Here is a 14,310-nt window from a genome sequence, read left to right as displayed (position 1 = left end):
CCCTACATTTTGTGGGCTAGAGGTACATATTGTCAGAATCTGAACTCGGATCCCTTAGAAGTGACAAGAACAACAGATGTATTATGCTGCGAGAGTTGTGTCTTTCTTTTTGTATCTGCCATAAACTGGGATTATTGATTTACAGATGATGCAAAGATACAAAGAAAGGGCATTCCAAGTTAAAAAAAAAAAGGCTTTGTAATTGAAACTTTGGAGTAGCTGCATTGCATGTGATCCAATGAGTCCTGGAGAATTGATACTTTCTAACAACAGCAGGCAAATTGCACTGAAAAAAGCCACAATTTGGTACTATTTTGTTTTTGAAGAGCTGACGGCGAGGTGTATCCCCATCTTTTGGATACCCTACGGAATAACACCACAAGTTGCTTTTCATTGAATCGATGGAGAGGTCACTACATTTCTTTACCTGGATTGTAATTCTGATTGTGCGACCTTGTGGACATCAGGTAAATGTTTTACTAATACAAAGTATGACCCCCACCAAAAAAATTATAATTTCCACCCGCTTCAGTGTGTTCTGTTACGACCTTCACTTAACAAAACTTCACACTAACAAAAAGTTGTACTTTGTGCATTTTAAGAGGAAACGTATACCTTCTTTAATAAAAGTACTAATATTTAACTGATAATATGTTATTTTTTTCACCCTAAAATTACTTTTAGCAATTTGATCAGGTTTCGAAGGACTGAAAGTGGACATAGTTTGTTAACTTATAGTGTACAATTATTAAAGATCAGAATTACTAATGCCTTTGCACTTTTAGATATGTTCCAAAATTCTTTATACGTGAGAATTTAGGGTTTGGTCCAGACTCTGAAGGTCTTTGTGTAGATGTCCAAAAGGTTCAGTCCTGAGTTGCTTCTTCATCCTCTTACACCAGGTTTCTCAACCTTTTTACAATCATGTAACCCCTAGTACCTGATTTCTCCAACAAAGTACCCCCGATATTGAATAACTTCTGAAAATTAAACTACTTTATTGTCCTTTTTCTCAGGATTTGAAAAAAAAAACCTCAAAACAAACATATAATGTCCTAACGTCAGTGGTTTAATAGTTCATCAACTGTTTTTAAGATACTGTATATGCCCGACTCATTAAAGTATCTGTTATAATTAAGCCCTTTTTTGAAATGCATACAAACATTCCAGAAACAGTAAATATACTTTCAAGTTATGACTATTAATATGATGTATAACCATCTGATTGCTTTGACTTTATAAAGTAAGTCATCCTGAGATTTGTCTGACAAAGTTGTGTTTATCTTCAAGCTGACGTGGTTTTCACAACCAAAGTGCATAACGGTTTGTCGGTAGTTGTAACTCTCAGGGATTGTACATTATTTATGCATGTTTTCTATAAAAAACAATATTAATGTTTAAAAATAAGTTGAGACGCTGAGATACAGAACTGCATTTCTGACCCGGGGTGTGATGTGATATTCAGTAGATACATTCTACATACATTCAGTAGAATATTGGATTTTCTTTTACCTTTGGAGTTTCTGATGGTCTGTTAATAATCTCTATAATCAAAATTATGCTAATACTTTGATGGTAGGGATCTGAGAATCCTGTACTCATAGAGAGCAGTTCTGGTGCATAGTGGAGCAATCAGTAGGAGTGTCTTATTGCCAGTGATTGCCTAATTTTACAGCATTAAGTTCGAATGGCTCATTATAAATAATGTCACAGTGTAATTTTTTTATTATTATTATTCCTTGTTTACTGCTGAGGCTGAGGCATTAAAGGCACAGCTTCCATTAGAGAGAAACCCCCTATATATCGAGATGGCCCTTATGGATCTGTCTGAAGTACACATTTCACATTTCTGTAAGGGTACCTATAAATCTCTTTTGTAAGTCTGGGAACATTTTAATTTTCGTGTCTGTACAGAACATCCATTTTAATATATTTTTATTATATCAATTTTAGACATGTATTATTAAGTGATACATTTTCTGTGATTTTAATATTTCCCCATAATACTAGAAGATAATATCCTTTTTTTTTTCTTCTTCAATGCAGGCTCTTGGGAATCACTCCAAACCTCAGAATCATCCAGGTAAATCATTTAAAAAGTAATAATGCAAAAAAAAAAAAAAAATCATTACTGAAAAAGGATATTGAGTCAGTATGTAATGGTACTGCAGTATATTGTGAACGGATGAATGTAGAATGGGATAGAATGGACATAAGTAAAATGTTAATCAAAGGCTCTGTAGCCGCAGTTGTGAAGGAGAAGCTAACATGTAGCACTCCCGATGATCTAATGATGCTATGAAAATTGTGGTCCCCCCCCAAATAGGGAACTACATATTGGCTATTCCAGATGTTGCTAAATCAAAATTCTCATGGCACAGACTCATAAAGCATTAACCAGCCAACTGTATCAAACATATTGAGAAGAACACTAGATGACTATCCCAGAAGAACAAACTCAGCATGATGAAATACAGAACATGTGTGATTTAAATACCTCTCCACACCTGTTACTACATTTCCTATTGGTATGGTGTATTTACAAAATTACAGTTATACAGTAAAAAAAATTTAAGGAGACCTTCCAGTTCCAGCTTGACATCACAGGATAGTCACCGAAAATATTGCACGATAAAAAAAATTGTTGTCGGTGGTGATTTTGGACTTTGCGCAATACTAGGAATGATTATTATATGCTAAATTCACCAGTAGGAGGGACACTACCTTTTCACTAACACATTCATTCTATGGTTCTTGATAGACATTAAAGTCCAAAAGTCTCATGATAGCTATGTGTTGGTAGTACAGTTTTTTGAAACCAGACATCTACTTTGTTGTACAAACCTCATTGTCATTAGACAGATGTCCATATCTGGATTCTCTTGATACATGTGGTAGATTGGCAACCCTACATCTACCTAGAAGCTTCCTCTTGGCCATGTGACATCACAGTGGGCAATCGAAACTTTAGATGCAGTGCGGTGACACTAGACTCAGCACATGCAGACCTCTTGTATGACTTCCTATTCTATCGGAAGAGAAACTTTTCATGTTTTAAGGTCTGCATGAAGCATTTCACAGTGGGAAACAACTTGTATTACCAAAAAACAAGTACATTTCAGATGATTTCCCACCTGTTTTTTTCATATTAGCCCTGTTAAACAACATTATTCTAAATTTGTATTTTCAGAATAAAATGCCTCTACTTGCATTGCAGATTACAGAAAGTCTTGGAGTACAAGACATGTGCTTTGAATACTTTGAAGCCCATGATCATTATACACACACATGCAAATGACACTTTTAGTACTTCCCGTAAACTTGGACCACAAACCGAATGTTTTGTAGCATGATTTTTTTCCCATATGCTCTAATTTGACTTACTATTTTTTGTTTTTAAAATTATCACTATCATTATTTTACCATAAAGTTTAGGGGGTGCTTGAATTTGATAATACAACCCAATTGTGTTGGGACAAATTAGTATTCTATGCTTACAGTGTAGAACCATTATATTAACAGATGGTGCAAGTTCCCATTATATCAGAAGGGTTAATTTAAAGAGACCTACTCATGCATTTAACACTGATATTGCCAACAAATAATTAGAAATTATTCCATCTTAGTTTTACTTCATCTTCAACAAAAAATGATTTTAACTTCACAGGTCAGTTTGACAATATTGTATCCTGAACTGTTTAAACAAATACATACACCGGTTTCCTGCGGTATGAGAAAAAACATACATTTAATTACAGCCCTGGCATGCAAAGCGGACTGTGTTATATTCATGGTTTCAGTAACCAGGAACCTTATGATTAAATGTAATTTGACTTGTGTGGAGTAGAGTATCAGCATATTATAGAACAGCTGGTTTTAATGTTAAGCCCAGAATAAGACACTATACTCTTGCTGTTGTTATTGCAGCAGATATTTTGCATTCACGTAAATATCTGATATACAGCGAGATTCCATATTAAATACACAGATGAGTATGATGTGTCTTGGAGACGGATCCACTATTTTATTGGCAAAAACCTGAAAATGTTTTGTACCATCCCCAGCACTCAAAGGGTTAGAAGTCACAAGGAAAGGTCATACTTGTTGTCCCATCTGTAAGTAGAAGAAAAGCCTATGCCTTCACAGCCCACTGACACATACAGGAGGCCATAATTGTGGTTAATTAAGGCAGCTCTGACCAGTACCTTATTTTGTGCATTATGTGTATATATAAAAAATGACTACTGTTCAAAGTTTAAGAAGTGGCCCATTCCCGTGTTCATTTCAGGTGAATGTTCGCATATGTTCTTCGTATTCGTTTTTCTCTTTGTTTTCTGACAGTTTTCTAGCCTATCTTAATTCGTCTATAGTATAGCAGGGGTTAATGTGGTAATCCACAAGGGAGAAAAAGCTTATAGGGTAAGAAAAAAGATCCCTAGCACGCTCGGCTTCATCAGGGAGGGGAATCACTAAGCAAAAAACCCGGCTTTTGCGCCAGGATTTAAAGGTCCATAAGAGTGACTCTATTGGTTGCCGGCAGGGGGCTCATCTGGCATCAACCAATAAAGACCAGCTGCCCTTTCCCATTCATTCTTCAGTGTGAATGCAATTATGTCAATGCTGCTGCTAACTGTCACAGTGTTTTACATTTGTTTGATTCATAGGTTCGTTTCTGGCGATTTATATAAATGATCCAACACTCCCTCATTCATAAAATGATCCTATGAATGAAACAAATGTATAACGCTGTAAAAGTTAGCAGCATTGACATAGCAGGATTCATTTCACACTAAAGAATGAATGAGAAAGAGCAGCAGCTCAGACTTTTCATTGGTTGATACCAGGCAAGCCCCCTGCTGGCGACCAATAGGGTCGCTCTTACGGACCTTTAAATCCTGGCGCCAAAGCCGGGTTTTCCTTTTTCTTGTGCGTCTTTGTCTACATGTATCAGCCGCCATATTCGTTTGTTTGTTATTCGGTTCAATTTATTACCATAGCAACCAACAGCTGTCTTAAAACATATACATATCTTTATTCATTCACAGCCAAAATAATCCGTCTAAAGAACCTACCAAATATCACTGTTTTCCAAAAGTCTGTGTATGGTACCCAAATTCCTTTGTCTTACTCTTATGCCCCTGTTGTGAGACACAATTTTAGGACAATGTATGTATTATAGTTGTATAGGGCCGTACTGGTGATGATGGAGCGGTGCTGGCACTTTAAGGCCGGTGGCTGCCTGATAATGTAAGTGTGTCCGATGACTAGGCATATCCAGCTGTTGCGGCAGATTGGGTGACTGTGTGGTGCTGTCAGTCAGTGGCCCATCCAGCCCAGTATGCCAGATGGCCAGTCCAGGCCAGAATGTGTATTTATGTTTGTATAACTTGAATCAAAATATAGCTATAGAAAGGTCATAAAGACACCAAGAACGCTCAGAAAACATCAGACACAACACCCTAGAAAACGTTTTTGTTCTGTGTTAATGAAAAAGTTGAGATTTACGATAAAATGTCTGTGTGATGTAAATATGACAATGTCTGGAAGAACTGTACGGTAGTATCACTGTAAGACCCATTTATGTAAGCAGGGCAAAACAGGTCACGCTAAATGTTCTCTGCTGGGATGACAGCCATTACTGGTCAATGATAATGTGGCGTTGCTTGAAATTTCCCACATTTCTGTTATTAGAGATTCCAGTTTATTTCTGTGCTAGCTTTTCTGGGGACATATTACAGGGCTTCTCAGTAGTAAAATCACATGTTGAATAGAGGTGTTTTTTTCATATCACTGGGATCCCTGGCAGACTTAATTCTTATGGGAGTTTTCTGTGTTTCCGAATACAAAAATACATCTGTCTTTTGCAGAAAACTGAACGTAAACTGTGTGGAGGAAAGAAATCCAGTTTAACTCTTTTATTGCATACATCCCCAATCTCTCTACTTAATAGGAAGTGACTTATACATGTTGGTTTTATATTGAATGACATAAACTTTTAACACGATTGGTCCTGCAAGCATGACACTTACACTCTTCTCTGATTCTAGGTTTCCAGGTATTGAGGTTGGCCTCACATTACTGGCCCTTGGAGGTGGTGAATGGAATTCAAGAGCTGCCAAAGAGCATTGAAGGCAGAACAGGTCCTGATAATGAAAGTGATAGAAGTATGTGCGGTAAACACCTAATAGAAAGAAGACTCAATGTTTAGTTGGATTTTATTTACTGGTTTACAGTTTTGATAAAGTAGTTACTTAAGTTTAATAGTAACCACTTTCTTGAGCTTTAGGATATTCTTTGCAAACAGCTTCATTCTGTAAGTGGCAGTGGAATGAATTCATTTGCATTGGTATGTGACATGGTGCTGTGACACCGTGAGTGTAAGTGTTGTTGACTTTTATTGTACTGCCATACAAACACCTTTTACGGTTGCAATGTCACAGCATATTGCATCTGCCCTAAGGCATGTTGTATTCTGATGGCACAAAGTGCCTCTACAGAATCAGAAGAGATATGATTTTGTATGACAGGTGTTGGAGACATTGAATTTGCCGTTATTTAATGCACGTGGCTTAATTATTGATGCCACAGTAGCATATTAGCTCTACCTACACTAGAACCAACATAATATTAAGCCACAAAATCAAGGGTTTATATACCTGGGAACTCCCTAGGTATGTTTATATATTGATTGTTATATAGCACATTCACAACTAGACATTTCAAGTCGGAATGGTCAATCATGAAGCAGTGTTCATTTTCCAACTGTTAAGTTCGAACAAAATTAAGAGGCCTTTTTTGATTTAGAAACAACATCCGAGAGGGTAGATCTTTGCTAACTTCTGGGCTCACCGTTTACTTACAGCAGCAACATCTCAGGGTTTAGAAAGAGAGCCATACCTGATTTTGCATTGCAGGACCAGCAACAGCAGCACTAGCCCAGTGGGCACACGTATCCAGTAGAACGCTATGTGATTGAATTTCTGCAAAAATTTAGATTGGCTTGATCCCTCAGAGCAAGGAAGGTGATAAAGCAGCAGCAGCAGTAGTAGGGTACCATGGCCCACGGTACAGGACACTAAATTTCCCCCCACATCAGAAAAATATTTAAAGAATATTTAAAGGAGATTTAGCTGCAGTAGCAGAGGCAGGGCAGACACATCCAACCATATGGGACAAGACTGGATACCCGTCCCACAAAAAAAAAAAAAATGAATACTTGACCTCTCAGAGTAAGGAAGGACATTGAGTCTCAGAGGCAGGGCAAGGTACAGGGTAGGCACTGGCAGACAGACACATCCAGATTGTATAGGCTTGTACTAGACCAAATTTCCCAGAAAATGTGAAAAAAATGAATTCCCCATAGTAAGGAAGGAGACTATGCTGCAGCAGAAGAGGCAGGATGCCCGGAAAGCTCTGCCAGATACACACATTCAGATTGTGCAAGATTGTACAGGACTAAATATTAGAAAAAAGAACATCAAGCAACAAGACAGAATCCCCTTCCCCATATTAGAAAAAATGAAGAACTCATCCTCCATCGTACCGAACGATGAGCCAGAGAGTCAGGGTACAAGGTGGGTACTGGCACCCTCCCCCATATTAGAAAAAAGAACAAGAATTGATCCCCCAGAGTAAGGAAGGACATTTAGCAACAGCGGCAACGCACAGGGCAGAGACATCCAGCTACTTGGTACAGGACTAAATTTCCCTAATATTAGAAAAAAAAATAATTAACCACCCCAGAGTACAGAAGGCAATAGAGTAGCAGCAGCAGTAGTAAAGCATGTAGCCTTGGCGGGCACTAGGAGACAGATACTGTACATGTAGCCCCTTGGTGCAGGACTAAATTTCCTTTAACATTAAAAAATAAAATAAAAAATTAAATAAAAGGCTTGAACACTTCAGAGTAACAGCTGCAAGTTTGCCCCAGAAGCAAAGCTGTGCTGTTGTGTGTACGTAAGTGTTGGATAATACCAGAATTGGTGAGATGTCCTATACCCAGGCTCACTTCCTTATGAGGCAATTTGGACCTTGCAGTGTGCCACACTCTCAAACTAATCACACACTTTATTAAGGTGCTGTGAAATAGGTGAAGTAGTCTACTTGGGACTGGTTTCCCATGGGTCATCTGAGTACTTTTTCACACATGCCTGCTGCTACGGTGACCACATTTTATTTCTGCCATTCAGGGACACACTATGAAGAGCATGAGATCACACACACAGGTGTATATATATAAATATATATATGTGTTAGACATGCATTTGGAACTACATAATATGTACTTATCTCTTTGAAGTATTGAACTTTAATATATTTAATATTAGCCCCTGCTGCCAATATATATTAATATTAGCCCCTGCTAACAATATATTTTATATTGAAAACAATTTGGCCCTCTGCAAGCATTTCCTTGGGCCCCACTCCACACTCTCTAGCATGCAATCACTCCCTCCGCTCCCGCACCAAAAAATATGTATGGAAACATAGCATTGCAGGTATAGATCACAGGTTGCACACCCCAAAGCCAGCCCTGGTGTCTACACTGCCCACATAGAACCTGATGTGCAAATGACACACACCAGGACTTGTCCCCAAACAGCCCGGCCTGAGCCATCTTTGTCCCATAAACACCCTGCCTGTGCCATCTATGATACAAACACTTTTACAATTACTCACCAATTCACACTTTTATTCACACAATCATTTATTCTCTCACTCATTCACACAAATCATTTACACATATTCATTAATGCATTCTCACTCATTCACACAATTCATCCACACATTAATTCATTCATTCTCTCACTCATCACACAATTCATCCGCACATTAATTCTTTCATTTTCTCACTCGTTCACACAATGCATCCACACATTAATTCTGTCATTTCCTCACTCATTCACACAATGCATCCACACATTAATTCATCCATTCTCTCACTTATGCTCACTCTTTATCTCAATATTCTTACTACCCCCCTCATCCCTTCTCACTATCTACTCCCTCTCCCTCCCTTCTCAATATGTACACCCTCTCCTCCCCTTCTCACTATCTACTCCCCCCTTCTCATTATCTACCCTCTCCTCCTTTATATTTCACTTACCTTGCATACGTCCTGCAGTACGTCTCGCTGCTCTGCTCGCTGCTTCACTGATGCGCACCGGTATATGATGTCATATTCCGGTGCTCAACGTGAAATGCCGGCACCGCGAGCAAGCTAGAGGCCTCACGGAGGAGACTGAGGGGCACCACCATGCCAGAAAAAAAAAAAAAAAGGACGCCGATTCAATTTCCAGGACAACGCATTTACTTGAAGTCCAATTGCGGGACTTCAAGACATGTGGTCACCCTACCTACTGCCTTTACCCAACCCGTGAAAACTGGAAACATTCCATCTCACAGACGTTTTAAATCGATTATAGTCACCGGTAAGAATGGAAAAAGTCCCCTGCCCTGCCTGTAAGATATGCAAACCCAGCATTTCTGTTGTAAATGTAAAAAATAAGCGTTTACTTTACAGTTTCGCTTTGACAGTGTCAAGATGTTCTTGATCTGAAATTGTACTTTAATACTTGAGAATGGATGTTCTTGTCTCTCTGTTGCTTGTCATTTGTAATTTTCACTTTTGAGAAGTCTTTGAAACTGAGCGGATAAGATCTAAGGACAACTTCGTGTTGTGGCATGGGTTACGCTTTTCAAATATTTTATATATTTACTGGGTCATATATAACTTAATGTTTATTTATATAATACTTAACACACATATACACCCTGTAAAATTATACTTATACTCCTGATGCTTGAAGCCAGGATTATTAAACCTTTGACTGTTTTTTGGCTCCTATAGAATCTCTGGGTTCTCTTTTGACAGATATCAGAAGTAATTTTTATAAACTATTGCCAGTAAAACACGAGAATAAGCATTCATTTTACGAGAGATCTGTGCATAACCGACCCGACATTATATGGGTCATCATTGTGCTGGCGTTTGATTTAACACTAAACAGATGCCCTGACAGTATCATGAAAAGTACCGATCACAGCTAATTTCAAGATGCTATTGATATTAGACAAGCTGCTTTCTCAATCCTTGGGACAGAATGTCTCCGTTTCTAAATATAGTCTGAATCGGTACATATATTCACATGCAGTTTATATATTCTGGACAACAAATATATAAATAGAAAATGCTGGTGTATCTTCACAACCTCCTTTCATGTTTCAGCAGAACAAAATGTGCATGGCACAAACGTCTTTATGCATTTTTTATGTTTGTCTCATTCACTGCTGCTCCGTTTGCTTTATTACATGTTTGCTTTCCATAATATTCCATGGTATCATTATCACGTGCAATCACTGTTTTGCAAACGTTGTGTTATCATTGTTATTTGACTTTATATCTCTCAACTGTCTGATGCTGCATTCCCCGCAGACTTGACTTAGCTATGATACATCTCTAAGATGATTGCAGTGACATTTGTGAATATTTTCAATGTCTACAAATTGTTACCTCCTGAACACCTGCTTCTAGTTAGACAAAGATATACAAGCTTGGCAAAATGTAAAATAAAAAAACATATTGAAAGTAGATTAATCTACATTCTTTGAAGCAGCCAATCTGTGGCACAAAGGTGCTTCCATCTAAATCAATAGGACTGCTTTCTGTACAAGCGCATAGTTTGTCATCCCACATGCAACATTTTCCAGACCCGCTCTGGAGCTGACTGAAGATAAGTAAACTGTGTGCCAGGAGATGCGTTTGGCCAAACAGTGTGCATTTTTGGGAAGCATTGCTAGGAGCCAAGTATTGTCCCTGACAGCCCCATTGAAGAAAAATGCATATTAAAGCCGCAATAAGTACTTTTTTGTGCATTTTTATCTAAAACTTCAAAGATGCAGTAACAGGAAAGCATTGCCACTGAAATCAATAGAAGTGCTTTCTGCATATGCACACTGAACACCCCACCAGCGCAGCATCCACCAAGCCATCACTGGACCTGACTGGGCGGTAAGTACATCATGTGCAAGGAGATGTGTTCAGCTGCACAGTATAGCTAGGGTAATGCTGCTGAATCCTCCATGCATATGATGGCTGGAGTGTCCCTTTATTGGGTATAGTTACTTTCTTTGGGCATAGTTACTTTCTTTGGGCTTCTTTAGCTCGGAATGCTCCCTTAGCTTTTGCACTATATAAAGTAACAATTGTGCCATGTATTCATGAAAAAACAAAACAGCTCTTGAATACTGGCTGTGTGCTTCACATTCTTTGTTCCTTTTTAGTCAAGCTCAGAACTTCTCGACTAGTTTTGACTCCATCAAGAGTGTCTGCTATTTTCAGCAAAGTGAAGCCACTTATAAAGATGAACACCTAAAGCCATGGAGATATTAAATAGCAGAGCACTCTGTGGATAGCTTTGTGTCATTTGTTATACAAACTGAAATTCAGCTCAAAAGCATGGAAAACAAAATCATTGTCTGTGAAAGTCCCTAGCTTGAGAGATTCTTATTTTTTAAATAAGCCAGCATTAGTATGTTGGGTGGAGGATGAATAGCGATTGTGTCACTATGGAACAAAATCCTCATGTTGTTGTTAATGGTTATTGTAGTAAGCCCCCATATTTAACACATTGCACAAGCCTGGTAATAAATACATATATAAATAATTTGTTCCAACTTTAAAAGGGTCTTGCTGTGTTAAGACCTGGACATACTTCCCAAGTGTGCATCTTAAGGAGGAACAGACCCTCTTTCAGTCCCATATTCCTTTTTTCTTTCTCAGATATCCCTCTTTTCAACGAGCTCAGTCATAAAAGTCAAACTACGTGTGGACATGAAAAATGCATTATAGTAAAATTGTCTTATTAACATCCATCAATAGGCCACAGTCTGTTAAAAAGTTTAGATAAAAAAACATACCCCCTATCCATACCTCTGTCAGGGCCCCAGCCAGCAGGTCGGGTAGGAGCTCAGTTGCAGGGGATACTAGGGGCTCAGAATGGCAGGGCACACGGCTTAGAAGCCCTCAGGCAGGGCACACGGTTTGGAAACGGCTGGACAGGTAGTCTGGGGCACAAATCTGGATCGTAAGTGTAGCCGAGGTCATACACGGGAGATCAGAACAAAGTACACAGAGCTTTAGCTGCAAGCAGACTAACAGGAACCCAAGCCAAACAATGCAAAGGCCCAGACTGAAGGGCAGTGCAGGTATATAAGGGCAGGGCTAAACTCAGGTAAGCAGATGCTGCTGGTCAGGTCGTTAGTAAGTACAGTGATGTGATCTGACAGGTGACCTCTAGAGGCTGCAACGGATATAAAACCCTGGCTGACAGTGTGGAATCCTGACAACCTCTAACCATTCGTCTAAGACCGGGCATGTCCAAACTTTTTTCAAAGAGTGCCAGATTTGATGAAGTGAACATGTGCGAGGGCCGACCATTTTGCCTGACATTCTTTGAACCATTAAAATGAAATGCAACTTTGGACTTTGGACATGCCTGGTCTAAGACCATTTAGAGTTTTGCCACAACTTTCTTGTTTGACATGGTAGATTTCCTTTTACATCGAAAAGTAGATTACATTGTAGAGGTTAGATTCTGATACCATCGATAAATATTTTAAAGACGCAAAATATTATTAACAATCCTACATTTGCTTTTTCTCCCATTGTTGGTTTTGTCCTGCCTTGTTGAGAGATATAAAGTATGTGTTGTCTCCATTTCTGATTCATTGTTGTGCTTTTTCTTTTATTCATTCCAGCTGTCACCATCCACAACCTCACTGTGTTTCCTTACCATAACTCTTCCTATGTTCATTCAAATGACTCTGCCTACTCTAACTCCTCTGCAACTGTAGGTGAGGACCGAAGGGTATAAATGTATATGTAACTTTACATTGGGTTATTTTTCTGGCAATGGTTAATGGAAATATACTACAATAAAGTACAGCTTTGCCATATATATATATATATATATATATATATATATATATATATATATGGGACATAAAATATTACATTTTGTTAATTATTGAGTTGCTTTTTACAGTATGAAAAACCAATAGGTTATCAAATACATCCCATTGCATATTAGAGTATATTGACCAAAGTAATCACATTTAATCCTCTGTAGCTTGGTTAAATGCTACCTATTATAAAGTTCCAAATAACAGCTTCTTGAAATTCAATTATAGTGGACTTGTCACCTTAAAAAAGAACCATAAAAAGTATCATTTTGAATGGCTCAGCATTATTTTCTTAATACATTTCAAAGAACCTGTTGCAAACCTAGTTGGAATATGGCATTACAAAGGATTACAATAATGGATAGATGGCCAACCAGAACAAAGAGGATAAACGCAGGCATGGAACTGTCATGCTTTGACCAATAAAAGTATGTTCAAATGAGCTGCTGAAATATTAGGTTTTGTCGTCTAAAAAAATGTGAAATCAATGTAGTGTTTTGAATTTTTGTAAAACGTATATATTTATAACGTTTTTGTAAAACAAATATAATTAGAGCAATATGTGGAAATAGATTTGGGTTTAGATGTATAGACAACCTGTACACACACAACAATCTTACATTTTGCCATTATGGAGGGCATGTACTAAAAAGTCATACATAGAATTACCATGTACTGTATCCACAGTTTATTAGTATTGTTAATTTGCATTCCTGGGAGCTTCTCAGGGCGGACTGCCCAGAGCTCCCCTCTCTTATAATAGGTGAAAAGTGGGTGTGGTCATGACAAAGAGGTGGGGCTATGTATGAATACAGGTTGAAGCTAGCGCCATCTAGACTTTTAATTTTTGGGAAGTGGGCGCAATGTGGGCGGGGAGTGGGCATAACCAAATGTTGCTCCCCTGCCCAGAGATTGAAGACACTGACCCCAAACTCCGAGACAGCGATGTATCTCATGGAGACTCTGTGTAATAAGTTGCAATACTGTATATTCATGTTACTTTTGATTTTTTTTTTTCCTCAAACAAGCAGGTGTAGTAGCAGCTTAAAAAGTGTCCCTCTTGTAACTACTCTTACTCTTCATTTCAATGGGAAAATGTGTTTCCTATTTTTACATACACTTTTTAAATTGCAAAATATTTTCACAGTAAATTGTCAGCTAGCTGCACAAACTATAAAACATAAGCACCCTTTTTTTTGCAGTATGCTTTTGGTTTGAAGGTAAGCTCAGTGGTTGCTTATTGAATTTCCCCTAAATTGGTAAGAAAAAAAGTAACGGAAGTGTTGAATGAAGTCTGTTTTATTTCTGTGACAATACATATTATGCTGATGGTTATATAACTGCTTT

General features: G+C 38.2%; 1 protein-coding gene across 1 annotated transcript in view; it reads left to right on the top strand.

The window, feature by feature from the left end:
• Positions 1 to 230: 230 nt before the first annotated feature.
• Positions 231 to 14,310, top strand: part of ADGRD1 (adhesion G protein-coupled receptor D1) — a 168,117-nt gene continuing 154,037 nt past the window's right edge. The window contains exons 1-4 of the mRNA XM_053471744.1: positions 231 to 467; positions 2,047 to 2,083; positions 6,048 to 6,164; positions 12,760 to 12,855. Coding sequence (XP_053327719.1) covers positions 402 to 467; positions 2,047 to 2,083; positions 6,048 to 6,164; positions 12,760 to 12,855 — 316 coding nt within the window. The 5' untranslated portion in view covers positions 231 to 401. The remainder of the gene's footprint in view (positions 468 to 2,046; positions 2,084 to 6,047; positions 6,165 to 12,759; positions 12,856 to 14,310) is intronic.

The sequence above is a fragment of the Spea bombifrons genome, chromosome 1 (assembly GCF_027358695.1).
Source record: "Spea bombifrons isolate aSpeBom1 chromosome 1, aSpeBom1.2.pri, whole genome shotgun sequence".
Taxonomy (NCBI): domain Eukaryota; kingdom Metazoa; phylum Chordata; class Amphibia; order Anura; family Pelobatidae; genus Spea; species Spea bombifrons.
This window is presented reverse-complemented; position numbering and strand designations above follow the sequence as displayed.